The sequence below is a fragment of the Lynx canadensis genome, chromosome B1 (genome assembly GCF_007474595.2).
Source record: "Lynx canadensis isolate LIC74 chromosome B1, mLynCan4.pri.v2, whole genome shotgun sequence".
Classification (NCBI taxonomy): domain Eukaryota; kingdom Metazoa; phylum Chordata; class Mammalia; order Carnivora; family Felidae; genus Lynx; species Lynx canadensis.
In genome coordinates, this window is record NC_044306.2 from 82,104,031 (window position 1) to 82,125,728 (window position 21,698).

Consider the following 21,698-nt stretch of genomic DNA (forward strand, 5'->3'; position numbering starts at 1 on the left):
AACAGCCAAAAGTAACTTAAACTGTTAATTGTTAGAAATGCATCCATGACCAATATTACTCTAAATTTTATTTTCAATTTTCATTCATGTCCATTCTAAAGTAATTCTCCTTTACATATAAAGCTCAGTTTTAATGTATAACCAAATGCTCTGATACAAAATTAAACAGCAGGTGCAACCTCACACTGTCTTTTTTTTTTTTTTTGTCCTGCCATTTACTTACAAGGAGAATAGTGCCACATCAACCAGAAATACTCCACTTCATTCTCCCTGCTGCAGTAGGCTCTTTAAAGCTGGCAGGTTGAGAAATACCTTTTTATTAGTTAAATCTAGACTCTCAGATTCAGAATAACAGTGTTTAGCAGATTAAAAACCTCAAAGCACTCCTGTGATTTAACAATATATGTTTAAGTTCAGAGTAATAGTCTCTGTAGAGGAGATTAGTAAATAATGAAAATAGAAAACAAGTTCCTTAAAAGTTATTTTGGGGATATGAGTATTATTAATAATAGTAATTCTCAACCTCACTTGTATATCAGAATCACTTGGGAGCTTTTTCAACTTATTGAGGTCTAGATTCAATATCTAGAGATATAATGTAATTCAACTGGGCTGAAACCTAGGCATTAGTTTTTTTTAAAAAAAACCCAAGTAATTCTAATGTTAGCCAGAATGAAACACTGACATATACAGTACGATTCTATACATTATAATTTTGCATTTCTCTTTAGTGGATGGTTAATACTTCTTCCCATTTTCATCTTTCTCTGAAAATTTCAAATGTATTTTACTCTTGATCAAAGTAGAAGAATGTTGACTTGAAAATATACCTGTGAAGTTTGAAGGCATTGGCACAATATCGATGTGTTGTTTCTTTTTCCAAATTGCTTGGTAAATTGACAATTGATAAGGCGCCAAAGGGACATTTCTGTTATTTAAAGTAAAGAATTTTATGTTAATTTCTAGAAATGTACATATGACTAAAACGGATAGGTTAAGAATTTTTTATAAACAATCTTCAAAATGGGGGAATTACGGGGTACCTGACTAATTCAGTCAGAAGAGCATGTGGCTCTTGTTCTCAGGGTTAAGTTCAAGCCCCACACTGGGTGTAGAGATTACCAAAAAAACAAACAAACAAACAAAAAAACAAACAAAAAACCCCAAGTGTGGGACTTCCACAAGATGTAAAATACTGCTTCATTTTCTTATCTACTTAAAAAATGAAAGTTAAATTCCTTGAAGGCAAGAATCATTTTAACTAATTTTGTATCTCCGTTAGTGACTGGCATATTTCTAGATTTTAATACTTAATGAAAAACCTTACAAAAATTGAGGGCTATTTGTGTGTGTGTTTTAACATTAGATACGGCTAAGAGGCAAGATAAAACATGTTTATTGAGTATATCATTCCATATTCAGTTGACAGATGCTTTCTCACTACCTCCTTCTTCCTGTCTTTGTATGCTTTTTTTTGTACTTTGTAAAGTCCTTTAAGGTCTTTATGGTTAATGTTTAGTCAGATTTAAGGTTAAGTCCTTTCCAGATGGTACTTATTTCGGTCTATTTACATCCCACCAACAGCTAGCATAATATCTGCACAGAGCAAGGATTAATGTCTTTCCATTGTGGTTTTTAACTGTCCCATATGAAACAGATGCTTTATATTGCAACTGAGTAAATTCACATTAAAAAAAAGTTTACTTATAGAAAAACTCGAAAAAAAGTTCATTATCAATCAAATAAATATCCAAGGAATAAGAATGGCAAGAACTGGAAGATCATTTAAGAGCATCAATATGACTACAAACATTGCTCAGACAACTATAAAGATACATTCAAAGAATATAACCTCAGATTAGATATCTGTTTAGCAGAACTGTTCAAAGAGTTGAGGGGATCAATTTAAAAATCTTTGTATGTAACGATTTCAGTGAATTCTCAGTAAGTTTTAAGAACACAGAAAATTAAAAAACAAAAATTCTTATATTCTAACAAAGTAATTACCACCTTCTAACCAAAACCATTATTTCTTTTAAAAAATATACATATATATTTATTTTAATTTAGAGACAGAGAGTGTATAAGCAAGAGAGAGGGGCATTGACAGAAGGAAAGAGAATCTTTTTTTTTTTTTTTAAAGTTTATTTATTTTGAGAGTGAGTGGGGGAAAGGCAGAGAGAGAGAGGGAGAGAGAGAGAATCCCAAGCAGGCTCCATACTGCCAGCGCAGAGCCCAATGTGGGGCCTGAACTCGAGAACCATGAGATCATGACCTGAGTCGAAACCAAGAGTTGAACGCTTAACCAACTGAGCCACCCAGGCACCCTAAGACAGAGAATCTTAAGCAGGCTCCATGTGGGGCTTGGCCCTGCGACCCTGCGATCGTGACCTGAACTGGTATCAAGAGTCAGACGTTTAACCAACTGAGCCACCCAGGCACCCCCAAACTACTAATTCTGTATACAATATAGTTTTCTGCCAATAGAGTTACCTCCATTTACAGAATTTTCTGTTATTCCACAAATGTACATAAAATAGTTATAGGCTGTAAGTAATATAAACATCTGTTTAGAATACTATTTCATGTACGCGGTGCACTATAAGTACCTTAGTGTTCAGAGGGTATCTATTATCCCCACTAGATTCCTCATATCAGTATCCTTTCAGCCACTGAAGTGTATACCCCAAAATTTGAGATCTCATTTTTTTATATCAGTGAAGAAGAAAATAGGGTAGAATATATTGTTCAAAATCAGATCTCCAGCACCCCCAACACTGACAGGTACATAAGAGATTAGTAAATGTTTTCTGGAAGGAATGCTTCCTGCTTATATTTTCAAAACGAGGGAAAACACTTTCATACCAATGAAATTCTTTTGGATACTTAATTAAAGATTCAGAAACCAATGTAAAATACACATAAACCTTATGAGAATCAGTAACAGGGTAGTATCCATACTCTGGTAAAAGCCCCTTTTTAAAATAATTATCTACAAATATCTAAATTAGAAACATAATGCACTGGTTCTTAAATATTATTTATGAACTAAGTTTGGAAATCTATCATTTTAAAGTTGAAAGCCTTAACTAAACCATTCAATGCAACAAAAACTAATTGAGATATTTTGAAAAATTATTGCGTTAAATTAAAAAAATTTTGGCTGAGTGCATTTCTGTTTAAAAGATGTGATTTAAAATTAAATACAGACTTGAAAAGACTGCAGGTAACATGACTCATACTTTTTGTATTTACGTTTCCAAAAGTACTTGTAAAGACATGCTCTAGAATGTCCTTCTCATAAAAGGGTGAAATAAAAAAAGGATGAAAAAAGAAATTAATTTTGGTTGGAAACGGCTTTCCAAAGTTGAGTGTGGCAAGGATAACTTTTACACAGGGTGGCTTAATTAATTAAAAAAGCAACAATATTAGATTTTTGCTAGAATACCATTCTCCTAAATTTATATTCTTTATTCGCTGCTTTATATTTTGCCTCTTTAAAAATAGTTATAATGGGGATGCCTGGGTGGCTCAGTCGGTTGAGTGTCCGACTCTTGATTTCGGCTCAGGTTATGATCCAGGGTCATAGGATTGAGCCCCATGTTGAGCTCCGTGCTGGGCGTGAAGCCTGTTTGAGAGTCTCAGTCTCTCTCTCTCTCTCTCTCTTCTTCCTCCCTCCCTCCCTCCCTTCTTTCTCTGCTTGTGCTTTCTCTCTCTCTAAAAAAATAAAAAATTAGAAAAACCAGTTATAACATATTCAGAATTTTCTGACTTCTTTTTCAGCTTGCAAATGTGATCCGGTAAATAAAATATCACTTACCTTAATACAAATACCACAACCAATACAAAGGGTTTCAGAAATCCATGCTATTTTGCTCTGGGGTGTAACCTCTATGCATAATTTTCCTGGCAAAAGAAAAGATAGAATTAAGTCATTTTCCCTGCCATTCTAATTTTCTGAACATTGTTATTTAGGTAATTCTGGTTCCAAATCTCCATACAGAAGCTGATTTTCAAAAACAAAGAACACAGGAAGAAATACATTTGAGATAATATCCTAAAAAAAACAGTGCTATGTGGGAATTAATTATAATTAATATATATTAATTTACTACTGGGGAAGAAAATATGCTTCCTAAAACAGTTTTATTTGTTATTTTTTAAAAAGTTTATTTATTCATTTAAGTAATCTCTACCCTTAACATGGGGCTTGAACTCAGGACCCTGAGAGCAAGAGTCACATGCTTTCTTGACTGAACCAGTCAGGTGCCCCTAAAACAGTTTTATTTTTAAGCTGAATGACCTGAATATTTAATTCACAAAATATACCTTGGAAATGGCAATGTACACCAGAAAAAGGAATGTAATACGTTAGCTAAATCAGTAAAGCTCCAAAAAGGTATGTAGTCATCCAATATACACAAGAAATTAAACTTGGCATTACAGATATTAATAACAGAATTTCTAAATAGCACGGCAGACTATAATGACATCTAAAGTTTAAGATTCAAAAGTACACCTCACTAGTACAGTTAAAGTAACAATTATAACATAGCCCTCAAAGATTACCAATAATTCTGAATTGTTTTAAATTAATTTTGAAAATTAATTAATTTTGGAAATATATAGTAAAACCTCATGAATTAGTCATTCTTATTAAGCTATTTATTCTTGCTTTTTAAAATGAGAATACTATCAAAACCAAAATATACTGGTAGTCTTCTCTCCAAGACTTAAATAATTATAGAACTTTTGTAGAACAGTAAGAATCTTAGTAACAAACTCTGCTTTTATAGCCAATGAACTTTAAAAAATATTGGTAATACATTATTCTACCATTATCAAAAATAGGACCGTTTAGTCACAAAGCAATAAAAAATTTAGAACAAAATCCGGTCTTATTTTTACAGTTTAAAGAAACTAAGTATATGCCTAGAGAACTATGAAGTCAATTTTTTTTAAACTTTTTCTTATCTTTAAATGATCCAAAGAACTGCTTACCCATTCGAACCACAGGGCAACTCTTTTTGCACTCCTGCCGACATTTCTTAGGTTTACATTTGTCATGGTTGACAATAGCAATTCTTGTTAATTTATCTGCCATAATTCTAAGTAAGAATATCCAGCTTTTCTATTAAAAGAAAAGTTAACAAAATTATGGCACAGTCAATGCAATTAGTTAAGAGAAATGAATCATAGGCATAAAAGTTGGAGAGAACATAAATTATCACTATATTCAGATATGATTATCTAGAACTACTAAAAAAAACCTAGTGAAATCAATGAAATGACTTAGTCACGTTGAGAAAACAAAATTTTACATATATACTACTAATCAGAAGATTTATATAAAGAAAGAAAAAGCACACTGGTCACAAAAAAGGAAAGATCTAGGAATCATCTTACAAAATATATACATGTAAGAAAACTTTCAAATCACAACTTAAAAACATAAAAAGACTTCATCAAATTACACACTGTCTCAGTTTTTACAATACAGAATAGTCAATATCAGACATTTCAACCTTCGCCCAAATTATACATTTAATCCAATTTCAAGGAAAAAAACATTAAACCAGACAAGCCAAACCAAAAGCTCTTATGCAAAAAGAATGGCTTAGGAAAAGGAAAAAGAGCAAATGGAATGGGGGAACCTAGATTTAACAGATGGAAAAAAATGATATAATGTCTCAGTAATTAATACTGATACCAGTGTATGAGTACAGTCCAATAAAACAGAATAGAAAGAGTTGATGTGAAAAAGTAATACATATAATAAAGATGTTTACTCCCTCTCTCAAATTAAGTATTACTTCATGTCTTATCTATTAAGGATGTTAATAACAGAAATAGGAAATTATTAAGGTTGTGAACCTGATGTTGACTAAGGGGAAAAGTTAAAAATTGCCATTTCTTTAAGAATTTGTAATATGGCCAAGATGACATTTATGCTAATAGCATTAAAATGAAAAGACCAAGGAACCATACATGTAGATTGTGCTCACTTTTAAAGCTTCTCTAAGTCTTGATATTTAACAGTACCATCAATTATGCAGCTAAGCTCAAAGCGAACTTAAAAATCTTCTACCATGTTGGGCTTAGTGACAGACATCAATTTTCTCACAATGGTGATTAAAGTAAATAATTCTGAAAACTATCTTAAAACTCCAGGTTATTCCAGTATGTAATGGCAGAACCTGAAGCCAAAAGAATACCCATCAAAAAAGACATTCTGTTGGCCTTTTCTATCAAGGATTGTGTTAATTCTGATTTTGTTTTGACTGACTACTTTCCCTTGTACACCTCTTTCTCACTCCACAATGCCTTTAGGTTTGGAGTGGGATAAGAGATTATGCTCCATGCTCCTCCCAGACTATCTTATCTCTTCCTCCTCATTATAGTCAGCTTTTGCCTCTCAGGTCATCCAACTGCTTCCATTTACTAACCATCAGATCACTCCCTCCCATCCTCATTTCAGCCCTAGGCTAAGTTTTACTCTTTTACAAATCCTGTCAGAACTCTTGATTTCAGTATGTTCATAGATGATCTTCCTATTAACAGCCTGTTCTCTTAGTTCAGTAACCTCTCTCCTCCAGTGATCTTGTCTTTCATCCTCATTCCTTTGGTGAAACCTTTGACCTTATTTTTAATTTTTTAAAAATGTTTTTATTTATTTTTGAGGCAGAGAGAGACAGAGCATGAGCAGGGGAGGGGCAGAGAGAGGGGGAGACAGAGAATCCAAAGCAGGCTCCAGGCCCTGAGCTGTCAGCACAGAGCCTGATGTGGAGCTCGAACTTACGGACTGTGAGATCATGACCTGAGCCGAAGTCAGATGCTCAACCAACTGAGCCACCCAGGCACCCCGCTTTGACCTTATTATTACCAATGACTGCAATCCTTCTATAACCTTCTTTTCAAATACCCCATTCTTCAATTACTACTCCTGTCTTTTCAGTTTACCCCTCTCGTACCCAACAATCCAACAACCCTTTGAACTCCCCATTCCCCAGACCTACTATCATTATCTCTTAATTCTACCATATTACCACTGTCCCTCAGTTTTTCTAACTTCATGTCCCTCTGTACCCAGCTAAAATTCCACCGTTAATCATTTATATCCTAAACTATAATCCTAGTTACATACAACTCTTCTCCTGCACATGTAAAGCCGAAAATGGGTAGACAAAAGCAAAGCCTTGCTGGTTAGTGCCATCTCAAGTGAACCAGCCAACCATCAATCCCATATAAATTTTTACAGTGAAGTACACTTGCACACTAAAAGACATCTACTAAGGGGAATTTTCTAACAATTCTCTCCTGTACTTCATATCATCAATTATTCCACTGGCTCATTTTCATCAGCATTCAAATAATCTATTATCTTCCCCCATTGCTTTATTTCTCGTTCCACTTATTTTTAATGTTTACTTATTTATTTTGAGAGAGAGTATCCCAAGCAAGTTCCGCGTTGTCAGAGCAGAGTTCAATGAAGGGCTGGATCCCATGAACTGTGAGATCATGACTTGAGCCAAAATCAAGAGTAGGTAGGATGCTTAACCAACTTAGCCATCCAGGCGCCCCCTCCTTCCTTTTATAGCAAGACTATTTGGAAGAGCTGTATAGCTATAGTCAGTGTTCCAAATGTCTGTGTATTTTCTCTGGAATTCATTTCAGACTTTAGTGCTCATCATTCCACCAGAATAGCTTGTCAGGTCCACCACTGTTCTATACATGGGTAAAACAAATAGTTAACAGTTCCTAATTTACTCGAACAACCTATTGCGTCTAACATAAAATATGACTTTTTCCTGCTATGCAGAAACCCTTTCTTAACTTGGTTCTGGGACATAGTACTGATCCAGTTTCCCTCCTATTTTCCTGGTCACTTTTCCTTATCTTCTAGGCTTCTAAAAGTTGAAGAGTGCTCTAATACTGTCACATTTTTAAAATTTATATTCATTCTCTAAGGTGTTTTATTCTAATCTCATGGCTTTAAATCCTATTTATATGTTGCTAAGTCCCAAATTTCTAGCTCTAGTCATAACACCTCTCCTAACTGTAAACTTGTTTATCTACCTGACTACCCAACATCTCTTCCTGAAGGTCTAATATACCATCTCCCAAACTGAACACCAGAAGTCCCAACCAAAATGTGCTTCTCTAGCAGTCTTGCCCATTCTGTTAAATGACAACTCCAGTCTTCCATTTACTTAAGCCCAAATCCTTGAAGTTATCTTTTACATGCCACAGCAGCAAATTCTGTACAATTTACCTTCATGAATCTGGCCACTTCTCTTCACTCTGGTTTAGGCCATCATTATTTCTTACCTGCATTACTCTAATAGCTCCCTATCAGGTCTCTCTGCTTTACTTTTACCTACTTCTACTCCAACCCTTGACAGTTCCTTCTCATGACAGAAGGGTGATCCTTTTATTTTTTTAATGTTTATTCATTTTTTGAGAGACAGAATGTGAGTGGGGGAGAGGAAGAGAGAGGGAGACACAAAATCCAAAGCAGGCTCCAGGTTCTGAGCTGTCAGCACAGAGCCGGATGCCGGGTTCAAGAACCAAACTGCCTGAGCCACCCAGGTGCCCCAGGGTGATCCTTTTGAAGTGTAAGCCATATCATGTCACTCTTCTGCTTAAGGTCCTGCAATGGCTTCTCTACTCATTCTGAGTAAAAGCCAAAGTCCTTAAAATAACAAATGAGGTACTGATTAGCTTATACTACTTTCTCATCTCAACTCCAACTACTCCAGCTCTTGTTCATTTTGATCCAACCACCTTGGCTTCTTGTGGTTCTTAGAGCACATGTCAGACAGTTCTTGCTTCAGGGCCTTGACCTTTTCTATTCTCTCTGCCTGTAATGCTATTCTCCCTAGTGAGTTACAAGGCTCACTACTTCAAGTCTTTAATGTTTATTTCTCAGTGAGCCTTCTCTAGCTTATACTACCAAAAAATACACCCACTGTTTTGGTTTTTTCTTCCCTGATTTGCTTTATTTTTCTCTTTAGCTCTTTCTACTATACTGCACAGTATGTATTTCATATGTACGTGTATATATGGTTTATGTATGTATTTATCGTGTATATACATGTATTTATATATTCTTTCTCTCTACACACAGACAGTACTTTTTCCTCCCCAAGTAAAAAGTATTCCATCACGAGGGCAGAGATTTCTTGTCTGTTCAGCCCAGTGGCTAAACCAGTGTCCAGCATATCATAAAAGCTCAAGTATTTCTGTTGAATAAATGAGAAAATTAATTTAAAAATAGTAAATAGTTTTCCTATAGGTTATAGTGACTTCAGAAATATTGCAAATTACCAATATTTCATAGCAACAGCTATCCACTAAAGTATGTAGTGAGAAAAAAAAAAATCAACCAAAAGGAGACTAAGTATTTATGTAATAAACAGAATGGTAATGGTAACTTCTAGACCCATTACCCCTTTAAAAGCTGGTCTAGTTTTCATAAAGACTAGAAGAGAAAGAAATCAAATAACTTTTGAATTGCTACAAAAAAAGCTTTCATTGTAAGTGACAACTCCCTGAAAACTGAAGATTCGTTAGTTATTAAAATAAAGCTGGACACCATACAAATTATCAAATGAATGAATGTCATGAAGTTCATTTTAGAGGATAAATCTTTCATCACAAAATTGTTTACGTTCAACTTTATTTCTGTCAAACTACTTAAGTGTTTCATCTGATATTTCAAAAAACCTCTTTAAAAACTAAGTGAATGTGAGATGACTTTTATAGAAAAATAAAAACACATCAGAGATGACTAAAAAGCAGATTTATGTAAGAAAGTGATAAGTTATAATGCATTTAAGAATAAGGAATACAGAATCTTTGTATAACTGTTACTTGTGTAAACACTACTGATTAAATTCGTATATTATTTTCAAGAATTGGCGGGGGGGTATCCCTACTTTCTTTTTCAATGAGAATGATACAGGCTGTAAGGCTTGAGTGGGGGAAGGTAGAGTTTAGTAACAGACTTCTGGAAACAAAGAGAAATGTGAAGATATTTCAGATCTGAATACAAACTTTTCAAAATAGGTACTCAAACAATGACCCTCAGTGTTATTCTTCCAGCTGGCAAGAAAAAAGGAAGTGAGGCATTATGAAAAGCATTTGTAGTCTAAGACCAAAATTATTATAACACCATGTGAAAGCACTTAAGAGATTGCTCTTAACAAATGATGCTTGGTATCACATAAAATATCCCAACTTATGGTTATTGCAGGTTATTAGTCTTATAAAACATGTAAGTTGGGAGTGGTGCACAACTCTGATTTCCGAATCCTACACTGAAGACATTTAGAAGGGACAACAAAATAATACCACTTTTTTTCCCCCAGAAACCATATTAAATGTTCTCCTGAAAAAAAATTTTTATGGGGCTAACAAGGTTTTTAACGTGAAAAAAAAATACCCTTTTTGATACAAATACAGATAAGAGCCCTTGGCTAATATTGACAAAGCACTGTTGTTAGGTAGCTGATATAGGATGAATATTCTCAGTATAGGAGACAAACGTACTGAGAAATGCAACACAAATGCCGCTATCATAAATGCCTAACTAGCAGTCTCTGTGGAAGAGAGGGTAAAACAAAACCCCCCAAAAAACCCTCCCACATCCCTCCCCACTGTTTTGACAGTTATTTCTGTTACGGACTACCATACACAAAATAAAATACATTTATGTAGCTTACGGGATGTCAGAATAGGCTTTGGACTTCGCGTCTACAAGGTACGAACCAATGCGCCCCTGATCTCATGCAATTTAAGACAAGGGGAAAACAAGTAAGTCACCAAGAAGAAAGTACCAAGTGCTATAAAAGCGCACCAAAAAAGCTAAAGGCATTCAACTGGGAGGTTACTTGGGATAATCGAATACACGTTGCTCTATGAGAAAAGTAGAGCTACAGCTGGCCATCATTTCTATAAAGACGGCAAAATGCCATGACTCATTCCATAATCACCAGAAAAGCCGAGGAAGAAAAGGCCACGACTTCCTATAATCAAATACGCACATGTGCCAATAAGTCCATTTTACTGTGTCAGGGTAAGGATGGGGGGTGGGGGGGAAACGACGATGCTTTGAGTTCTGAAGTTGCCTTCTTCTCTGTAATAGGGCAAGAAGAGTAGTAAAGGGGGAGTGGAGACGGTGGAGATTACATCTCTGAGATGGCATGTAAATCCATTCTCGTAGCCCCTGGCGGGGGGTGGCTGGCAACAGTGGCCAAGAGCCAGGTTAGCTGGAGGGGATGCGCGACGCACCTCTAAGCCCTCCGCAGCGTCCGCGCGGCGGTTCCAGCTGTCCCTCCCGAGCCGGCTGCCACGCGCCGCTGCCTCCTTCACTGCTGACACCAGAGGCCTCACCAAAGGCTCTCAGACAACGTCCCTACTGTCTTTAAATTGTGGGAGACCACAGCTAACGGCCAAACCCTCCCGGGCCATTCAGGTACCTGGAGAAAACGACTCCCTTGCGGAGGAGAGCGCAGAAGCCAAGTCAGTTCTTCCTTTCACTTCTCTCTCACACAGCGTGTTCTTACGGCCACCGGCCAAAATGGCGGTGCTCAACCACCGCCTCGCGCATGCCTTAGGGACGCAGTGCGCGCGCGCGACAGAGAGCGACAGGCGGAGCCCTGGCGAGAACTGACGTCATTGTCCTGCGACTCCAAATTAACGTCTGTGGGAAAGCCGGGCTGTCCTGAGTGGGAGTGGCACCGAGCTGCAGGGTATCTTAAAAAGGTGGGTTGCGGCAAGCCGGGTCTGCAAGCTCTAAGGGCGTGAGCTTCTCTCCTCCGCCCTGTCCTGGAGAATGGTTCTCTCGTAAGCAGATGCGTTCGCATCCCTATTCTCAGTCCCCTTTTCCGCTCGCGATCTCAAGGCCGCTGGAGAGCCATTGCCCATTCTAGTATTTCTAGCAGAGGTATCTAGCAGAATCGACAGAGTGTGGTCCAGGTACTGCTGGCCGTGGCCTTCTCTCCTTGGCTTCAGTTTCTTCTGAACCGAGTGGCCAGGAAGCCAGGTTTTTCCGAGCTCCGCGTTTTTTCCACTTGGTGGCGTCCAGTATCAAAGCAGGCAGTTGAATTCTGCTCCTATGTAGAGTTGGGCTTTTTTTTTTTTTTTGGACAATTTGACATTTTTGCATATTTGACAATGACTGGACATTCAGCTTGTAGTGACAGTCACAGGTTTACTTGTCTCATCCTAGACCTTACTTAAATTGCAGAAGGCAAATACTTTAGCTTAGGACTGCACCTATTCGTTCATCCATTTATTCGTTAAGTAAATTGCTAACTGAGCATTTAAGTCTCAGGCCTTTCTGGATTTTACAGTCTAGTGGCTCTACTATTATTTAATGAATATCAAGAGCTGTGTTTGAGATTAGGAAACAACTGAAATCTAAAAGGTGTCAACGAGATGGTATACTGAAATATTGGGCCAAGTTTTTTTTTTTTAAGTTTATTTATTTATGAGAGAGAGAGAGAGAGCGAGAGAGAATCCCAAGCAGGCTCCCTGTTGTCAGTGCAGAGCCTGACTCTGAAATAGAGTCAGTTGCTTAACTGACTGAGGCCACCCAGGCTCCCTGGGCCAGGTTTATAATAGCATATATAACAATGTTCAGTATCTGTAACTTTGCACTACATAAGCTGTTTTACATGTTCACTATCAGATATTTTTTAAAAATATTTTTAAAATGTTTGTTTATTTATTTATTTTTGAGAGAAAGAGAGAGGGAGAGAGAGAGAGCAAGTAGGGGAGGGGCACAGAGAGAGGGAGACAGAATCCCAAGCAGGCTCCGTGCTTTCAGCACGGAGCCTGGTGCAGTGCTGGAACCCATGAACTGTGAGATCATGACCTGAGCTGAAGCCAAAAGTCAGACGCTTAACCAACTGAGCCACCCAGGGGCCCCAGAGATTTTTTTTTTTTCATGTTTGCATAGACTTACCAAGATTATCAAAAGATGAGAAAGTTCCAGTAAATTTTTGGGTTTAGAATGGGTCAGTTATTCACTTCTACGCCTTGAAACCTTTTTTGTGACGTTATCTTCTATGGCAAGAGCACACATAAGTTAAACTTTTGACAACTAGTGTGGAGAAGTGATATTTCTCTGTTTCACTTAATGGACTATTTAAAATGGAGACCAATATCTCATTGTGGTTTTGTTTGCGTTTCTCTGATGATTAGTGATGTTGAGTATCTTTTCATGTATCTGTTGTGAGATATCACCTTATATCTGTCGGAATGGGTAGAATCAAAAAGATAAGAAATAAGAAGTGTTAGCAATGATGCTGGAGAAAAAGGAACCCTTGTACATTGTTGGAGGGAATGTGAATTGGTGCAAACACTGCGGGAAACAGTATGGAAGTTCTTCAAAAAATTATAAATAGAATTACTCCAGTAATTCCACTACTAGGTAATTTACCCAAAGAAAATAAAAACACTAATTTGAAAGGATATATGCACCCCAGTGTTCACTGCAGTATTATTTACCATAGCCAAGATGTGGAAGCAACACAAATGTCCATCAGTGGATGAATGGATAAGGAAGATGTGGTATACACACACAAATAGAGATAGATAAATAGATAGGTAGATACACACATTATGAAATACTAGCCATAAAAAAAGAATGTGGTCTTGCCATTTGCAACCACATGGATGGACCTAGGGGGTATAAGGCTAAATTAAATAAGTCTGAAATAAGAAAGAAATAAGAGAAATAAGAAATAAGAGAAAGACAAATATCATATGATTTCACTCGTGTGGAATTTAAGAAACAAAACAAGCAGAAAAAAATAAACAGACTGTTAAATTCAGAGAACAGGTTTCTAGAGGGGAGGTGGATGGGAGGATGGGTGAGACACATAAAGGGGATTAAGAGTAAATGATGTGATGAGCACAGAGAAATGTATAGAATTGTTGAATCATGTTGTACACCTGGAACTAATATAACACTGTTTATTATATTTTAATAAAAAGTTATCAAAAACAAATTTACATTTGCTAAATAAAAAATGGAAACGAATATTTACATATTCCTGGAATAAGAATATTTCTAGATTTTTTTTTAAAGTTTGTTTTTGACAGAGAGAGAGAGAGAGAGAGACAGACAGACAGACAGATCGTGAACAGGGGAGGGGCAGAGAGAAAGGGAGACACAGAATGCAAAGCAGGCTCCAGACTCTGAGCTGTCACCATAGAGCCTGACGTAGGGCTCCAACTCACGGACTGCGAGTTCATGACCTGAGCCAAAGTCGGATGCCCAACCGACGGAGCCATCCAGGCGCCCCTGGAATACGAACATTTCAGTTTAACTTCTCTAAAGAAAAAAATTCATTTGAATTAAGAATTTTTACTCAGAGGGGTACCTGGCTGGCTCAGTCAGTGAAGCATGCGACTCTTGATCTTGGGGTTGTGAGTTTGAGCCCAACGTTGGGTGTAGAGATTACTTAAAAATAAAATCGTTTTTTAAAAAAAAGAATTTTTATTCAGAGAGGTATAGAATTGTATAGCATTATGGAATTATAGATCAAGTCAACCCCTTTTAGAGGTAAGAAATAAAGCCCAGACCTGCCCGAAGTCTAAGCTAGTTAAAGGAGAGGCTGAAGTTGAAACTATGATCCCATGCTCTTTTGACTATTATACTCTACTGTTTGCACATCTTGTAAATCATAATATATTTTAGAAACAAAAATTGAATTCCTAAGATTTTTTAATTATAGTGGTTGAGTTATGTTAACTTCATTTGAGAAATAGATGGTTAATATCAAGGGTAGTGATCCATTTTGCTACTAAATTTTAATTTTTACCTTTTGTAGAAAGAAGCTCAGGTCCTGGTATAATGTGGATATTCTTGTTTTCTTCGTAGAATATTTTAAAAATGACCACACCAAACAAGACACCTCCTGGTGCTGACCCTAAGCAGTTGGAAAGGACTGGAACAGTACGGGAAATTGGGTCACAAGCTGTTTGGTCACTCTCATCGTGCAAACCAGGTAAACAAAACAAAAGAAAAACCAAAAAAGTTGTTTGTGATAACTATTTACAGTTTCCTTGTACACAGGACTGACTTTAATACTCTTTTTTGTTTAGATGGTTTATTTTAATTTTAAACTAAATTAAGTTTTCATTTGTTATATATTTCTTCCCATTTGTTTTACTAATTCCACTTTAAGTTAACTGCAGGTTTCATAAGGTCTCTTCTTTATCCTCCTCTATCTCTGCAATGATTTAATTATTTGGTGAGCATTTTTTGTTGGTTATCTCTCTAGATGGGATAGGTGGGTGATACATTTTTTGAGTCATTGCATGTTCCTAGATAACTTTATTTTACTCTTTTTTTTGAAAGAGTTTATGTTTTATTGTTTTAAGTTTATTTATTTATTTTTGAGAGAGAGCACATGAGTGGGGTGGGCAGAGAGAGAAAATCCAAAGCAAGCTCTGCCCTGTCAGCACAGAGCCTGATGCAGAGCTCAAACTCACAAACTGTTGAGCTCATGACCTGAGCTGAAATCAAGAGTCAGATGTTCAACTGAGTGAGCCATCCAGGCACCCCTTTTTCTTTTAAAAAAGTTTTATTTTTTGATTTTTTATTTTACTCTTGATTGGGATAGAATTTTTGGGTCGTGGTCCTCTTCTCAAAAATTTGAGGTACTATATCATTATTTCCTTTTTGTTGCAAATAAGAAAGCTTATGCTTGTCTCTCTTTTTTTCTAAGTAACTTGTTCTTTCTTTCTGGAAGCATTTCAACTTTTTTTTTTTTTTTTTAACATTTATTTTTGAAAGAGAGCAAGCGCATGAGTGAAGGTGGGGGAGGGGCAGAGAGAGAGGGAGACATGGAATCTGAAGCAGGCTCCAGGCTCCAATCTGTCAGCACAGAGCCTGATGCATGGCCCAAACCCACAAACCATGAGATCATCACCTGAGCCAAAGTCAGATCCTCAACCAGCTGAACCTCCCAGGTGCCCCTAAACTTTTCTATTCTTAAAGTTCAAGACTTTTGCCAGGATATGCCAGGATACATGTGTATCTTTTCCTCTCATCTGTCTAACTTGTAATTTGATGGGCATTTTCAATCTGTAGACTTAAGCTCAGAGAAAGTTTTTTAGCTTGAGTAACGTTAATTATAATTTTATTGGTTTAATAACATTTTCCAAAGTTTCCTTTGGAAACTTGTTATTTACACATTAAGACTGCTATAGCAATATTCCCAACCAAGCCTCTTGTTTCCTCTTAGGATTCCTTTCTCTCTCTTTTTATAAGTAATTTTTGAGGTATAATTGATTTACAATAAAATTCACCTTTTTTAGGTGTTATAGTTGTGTGAATTTTAACAAACTCCAAGCACCATCACAATCAAATATAGAGTATTTCCATTATCTAAGGAAATTTCCTCATGCCCTTTTGTAGTCACTCTACTGGCCCCTTCCTAGCTCCTGACAACCTTTGATCTGTTTTGTATCCCTCTGGTTATACGTTTCCGAGAATGTGTGTAAATGTAATCACACTGTATGTAGCTTTCTAGGTCTGGCTCTTTCACTTAGCATTTGTGATTTTTTCCATGCTGTTACATATATCAGTAGTTTGTTCCTTTTTATTGCTGATTACTGTGCCACTGTATGGTTATACCATAATTTGTTTACCTATTCACCAGTTAGTGGAAATCTAGGTTTGTGGTAGCCAGCTTCCAAAATGGTCCCAGTGATCCTTGTCTCCTGGTATTCATGCCTTAATGTTGACTTCTCCTGCAGTGTGTCAGGATTGGTCTCTGGAACTGGTAGAAAATGGCAGAGGTGATAGTATGTGACTTCTGAGATTAGATTGAAAAAAGACATTGTGACTATGCCTTGTTCTCATTTTGATCACTCACTAGAAGTCAGCTGCCATTTTGTGAGGAAACAAGGGATCTGGTGAAGAGGTTTGTGTGGCAAGGAGCTCTGGCCTCCTGACAGTAGCCAATGAAGAACTGAGGCTTCTTGTCAACAGCCAGATGATCAAGCCATCTTAGAATGGATCCTCCAGCCCCAGTCAAGATTTCAGATAATTAATTGGTTTAGATAACTTGACTGTAAATTTCTGAACATTCCTGAACCAAAGTGCTCAATCAAGTTCCTCCCGAATTTCTGTCTCATAGAAATTGTGAAATAACGCATGTTTGGTGTTTTAAGCTGGTAAGTTTTGGGGTAATTGTTATGCAGCAATAGTTAACTAAAATTACTTCTCATATTTGGTGATTATGGATAAGCTGCTATAAGCATTCATTACACGTTTTTGTGTGGACATATGTTTTCATTTGGGGGGGGTAAATTCTTAGGAGCAAAATTCTGTAGAATTTGTAGGAGTAGAATTTGTTTTTATTTCTTCCTTCCCAATCTGTACCTTTTATTTCCTTTTCCTGTCTTACTGTGTTAGCCAAGGCTTCCAATATAACATTGCATGGGAATGGTGAGAAGGGACATCCTTGTCTTATTCTTTTTTTTTTTTTAAATTTTTTTTTTTTTCAACGTTTATTTATTTTTGGGACAGAGAGAGACAGAGCATGAACGGGGGAGGGGCAGAGAGAGAGGGAGACACAGAATCGGAAACAGGCTCCAGGCTCTGAGCAGTCAGCACAGAGCCCGACGCGGGGCTCGAACTCACGGACCGCGAGATCGTGACCTGGCTGAAGTCGGACGCTTAACCGACTGCGCCACCCAGGCGCCCCCATCCTTGTCTTATTCTTGATCTCAGTGAGGAAACTTTTTAGTTTCTCACTATTAAGTATGGTGTTAGCTGTTGGTTTTTTCATAGATACATAAAGTTGAGGAAGTTCCTTTGGATTCTTAGTTTGTTGGTAGATTTCATGTTGAATGGTGTTGGATTTTGTCAGATTCTTTCTCTATATTTGTTGGTATGATCATATGTTTTTTTTTTCCCTTAGCTTGTTGATATGATGGATTCCATTAATTGATTTTGGAATGTTGAACCAGCTTTGCATGCATGGAATAAATCCCACTTAGTTGTGGTTTATAATTCTTTTTATACATGGTTTCCTTTTGCTAATATTTTCTTGAGGATTTTTGCATCTGTGTTTGTGAGAGATACTGTTCTTTAACTTTCTTTGAATCCCTTTTTCTGGTTTTTGTTTTAGGGTAATGCTGCCCTCATACAATGAGTTAGGAAATATTTTCTATGCTTCTGTTTTCTGGAAGAAATTGTAGAGAGTTGGTATTATTTCTTCTTTACATGTTTGATAGAAGTCACCAGTGAAACCACCTAGCCCTGGTGATTTCTTTTGGAAGGTTATTAATTTTTTATTCAATTTCTATAGTAGATATAGACCTATTCAGATGATCTGTTTCTCCATGTGTGACTTTTGTTAGATTTTGTCATTCAAGGAAATGGTCCATTTTATTTAAGATATTAAATTTGTGAGCGTAGAATTGTTTTTGTTTTTTTTTAATTTTTTTTTTTCAACGTTTTTATTTATTTTTGGGACAGAGAGAGACAGAGCATGAACGGGGGAGGGGCAGAGAGAGAGGGAGACACAGAATCGGAAACAGACTCCAGGCTCCGAGCCATCAGCCCAGAGCCTGACGCGGGGCTCGAACTCACGGACCGCGAGATCGTGACCTGGCTGAAGTTGGACACTCAACCGACTGTGCCACCCAGGCGCCTCTAGAATTGTTTATAATACTGTTTTAGTTTCCTTTTCATTATCCATGTGATTAGTAGGCATGACCCCTCTTTTGTCAATGATACCAGTAATTTGTGTCCTCTCTGTTTTTTTCTTGGTTAGCCTGGCTGGAGGTTTATTGATTTTATTGACCTTTCAAAGAACCAGCTTGTGGTTTAAGTGACTTTTTCTCTATTAATTTACCTGTTTTCAGTTTCATTGGTTTCTGCTCTAATTTATATTATTTCTTCTGCTTATTTGGGTTTAATTTGCTTTTCTTTTCTTGGTTTTTAAGGTAAAAGCTTAGATTGCTGATTCTAAATCTCTCTTCTTTTCTAACATACATACTACATGCTGTAAATTTCTCTGTAAGCAGTGTTCTTACTGCATTCTATAATTTTTTGGTAACTTTTATTTTCATTTTAATTCAGTTTCAGATATTTCAGTTTCTTTTGATACTTCTTCCTTGATTCATATGTTGCTCAATCTCCAAATATTTGGGGATTTTCCAGTTATCTGTTAGTGATTTCTAGTTTAATTCTGTTGTGGTTTGAGAGCCTGTTTTGTATGATTTCTATTCGTTTAAATTTTTATGTATAATTTATAGGCCAGAATGTGGTCCATCTTTGTGAATGTTATTTATATATGAGCATGACAAAAATTGTGTATTCTTGAGAAGCTTGCATATTCTGTTGACACCTGATAAACTAATTAATAAGTGTCAATTTGATCAAGTTGATTGATGGTGCTATTCAGTTCAACTATTGATTCAGTCCTTATTGATTTTCTGCCTGATGGGTAAAGGCTAAGATTCAGAATTTAAAATTCTTTAGGTGTCCTTGTTTTTGTTTTCCTTGTTATTTTTGGATTTCCCTAGAGGCTCATTAAATGGAGTCTAAGCTTACAGTTCTTTGAATTGTAACCTTCTGATATTATATAGGAGCCCTGCTGATATGATGGTCAGTTGTACGGGGAACAGAAGCGTTCTATAATCCTGTGACTAGATCATAGAATTTTAGTAGGTCTATTTCCATGGCTGTGACCTTTACAAGTGCTTCTCAACTTTCCCTACACCCCACTTATATGGGAGACAGGAAGGCTACAGGAGTCTGGAGTTGGGTATTTTTCTTCCCCCATGTCAGCTAGGCTCTAGTAAAACTCACGTTGGTTAGATTTGAAAACAGTTTTCCTAGAAGACAGATCTTTGTTAAGGACAGCAGGATGCTCTGCGTGTATTTCACAGTGATTACTTTTCCGCTATCTCTGCAGGAAGCACTGGAGAATTTTCTTTGATCTTTACTTTGGTGGGGCTCCTAGAGGTAAAATTTACCTAGAGGTAAAATTCTTGAAAAGGTGCAGCTCTTCCTAAGGTTGGGCTTCTAGGAGTTTTTATCTCTCAATTTAGTCTACACTTAGTTGCCAGCAATTGGTCAATTACTCTTAAAGTTTTCCTACCAGTTGCTGACTCCAGCAGCATTTGCTACTTCCGGTAAGCTGTGATTCTGTGTTTTGTTTTGTTTTTCAGTTTCCTGGGTGGTGGTTTTACCCTGTGACCTGAATTCTCTTTAAGACCTAAGATGTATTATTGATTTTTAAGTAGGTTTGGCTTCTTTTCATTGTTATTGTGAGGATGAAAGTGACATTTTCCAAGCTCTTTACGTGTCAGACTGGAAGCTGGATGTTTTTCCTTTTCCTTTTAAACTATATATATCTTTATATTTGAAGTGGATTTCTCATAGATAGTACTGGGTCTTGGTTTTTAATTTATTTAAACCTGTGCACTGTCAGTGTAGAGCCTGATGAGGAGTTTGAACCATGAGATCATGACTTGAGCTGAAATCAAGAGTTAGATGCTTAACTGACTGAGCCACCCAAGCGCCCCTTGGTTTTTAATTTAATCTGTTATTCTTCATCTTTTAATTGAGAGTCATTTATTGGTTATTATTTATTTATAATTATTCATTATTTTTGATGTCATTAGATTTAAAACTACTATCTTGGAATTTTCCTTTTTTTTTTTCCTATTGATGTTTTTTCTCTTTTTTTCCTGTTTTTGGGTAAATTCAGTATTTTTTTTATGATTCTGTGTTATCTCCACTATTAACATTATTGGTTATACATCCTTTTTGATATTTTTGAGTGGTTTCCCTGAGGATTCCTTTTTTTTAAATTTTTTTTTAATCTTTATTTTTAAGAGAGAAAGAGAGACAGAGACAGAAACAGAGACAGAGAGACAGAGCGTGAGCAAGGGAGGGGCAGAGAGAGAGGGAGACACAGAATCCGAAGCAGGCTCCAGGCTCTGAGCTGTCAGCGAACCTGACGCGGGTCTCGGACTCACAGACCGCGAGATCATGACCTGAGCTGAAGTCAGAGGTTAACCCACTGAGCCACCCAGGCGCCCCTGCCCTAAGGATTTCAATATATATCTCTAATCATCACTTCATAGTAGTATACCACCATAGGTATGGTATATGAATCCTTCAAAAGGATACTTCCAATTTTTACCTCTAATCCTTATGCCATTTTTGTCATACATTTGACTTTTGCATATTTTAAACTGCTGAATATATTGGTGCTATTTTTGTTTTAAAAGGTAAATTATCGTTTGAAGCAATTAAGAAATAAAAACTACTTTTTATTAATTTTTTCAGTTTTTGGAACTTAATTTCTTTTAATGGATTCAAGTCTTCTATCTGGTATCATATTCCTCTTACCTGAAGAACTTTCTTTAACATATTTATGTATTGTAGGTCTGCCAGCAATGTTTGGTTGAAAACTTTTTCATTTTGATTTTAGTACTGTGGTATATTTTCCCTGCATGGAATTCTAAGTTGGTAGATTTTTTATTTTACTACTTTAAAGATGTCATTCCATTATTTTCTGGCTTGCATAGTTTCTGAAGAGAAATCTGCTATAGTTAATGTAGCTTTTTTCCTAGTTGCCTTTAAGATCTTTGCTTTTCAGTAGAATGATTATGATGTGTCAGAGTGTGTGTGTGTGTGTGTGTGTGTGTGTGTG

General features: G+C 36.6%; 2 protein-coding genes across 3 annotated transcripts in view; one reads left to right on the top strand and one right to left on the bottom strand.

Moving 5' to 3' along the window:
* Positions 1 to 11,600, bottom strand: part of ABCE1 (ATP binding cassette subfamily E member 1) — a 31,211-nt gene extending 19,611 nt beyond the window's left edge. The window contains exons 1-4 of the mRNA XM_030312994.1: positions 11,481 to 11,600; positions 5,002 to 5,131; positions 3,821 to 3,906; positions 831 to 928 (exon numbers count right to left, since the gene is read on the bottom strand). Of these exons, the coding sequence (XP_030168854.1) occupies positions 831 to 928; positions 3,821 to 3,906; positions 5,002 to 5,104 (287 nt within the window). The 5' untranslated portion in view covers positions 5,105 to 5,131; positions 11,481 to 11,600. The remainder of the gene's footprint in view (positions 1 to 830; positions 929 to 3,820; positions 3,907 to 5,001; positions 5,132 to 11,480) is intronic.
* Positions 11,601 to 11,665: 65 nt separating this feature from the next.
* ANAPC10 (anaphase promoting complex subunit 10) overlaps positions 11,666 to 21,698 on the top strand; it is a 110,107-nt gene continuing 100,074 nt past the window's right edge. The window contains exons 1-2 of one of the 2 annotated variants that reach the window (XM_030312996.2): positions 11,666 to 11,766; positions 14,894 to 15,020. In XM_030312996.2, coding sequence (XP_030168856.1) covers positions 14,906 to 15,020 — 115 coding nt within the window. In that variant the 5' untranslated portion in view covers positions 11,666 to 11,766; positions 14,894 to 14,905. The remainder of the gene's footprint in view (positions 11,767 to 14,893; positions 15,021 to 21,698) is intronic. The other variant, XM_030312995.2, reaches the window with a different exon arrangement.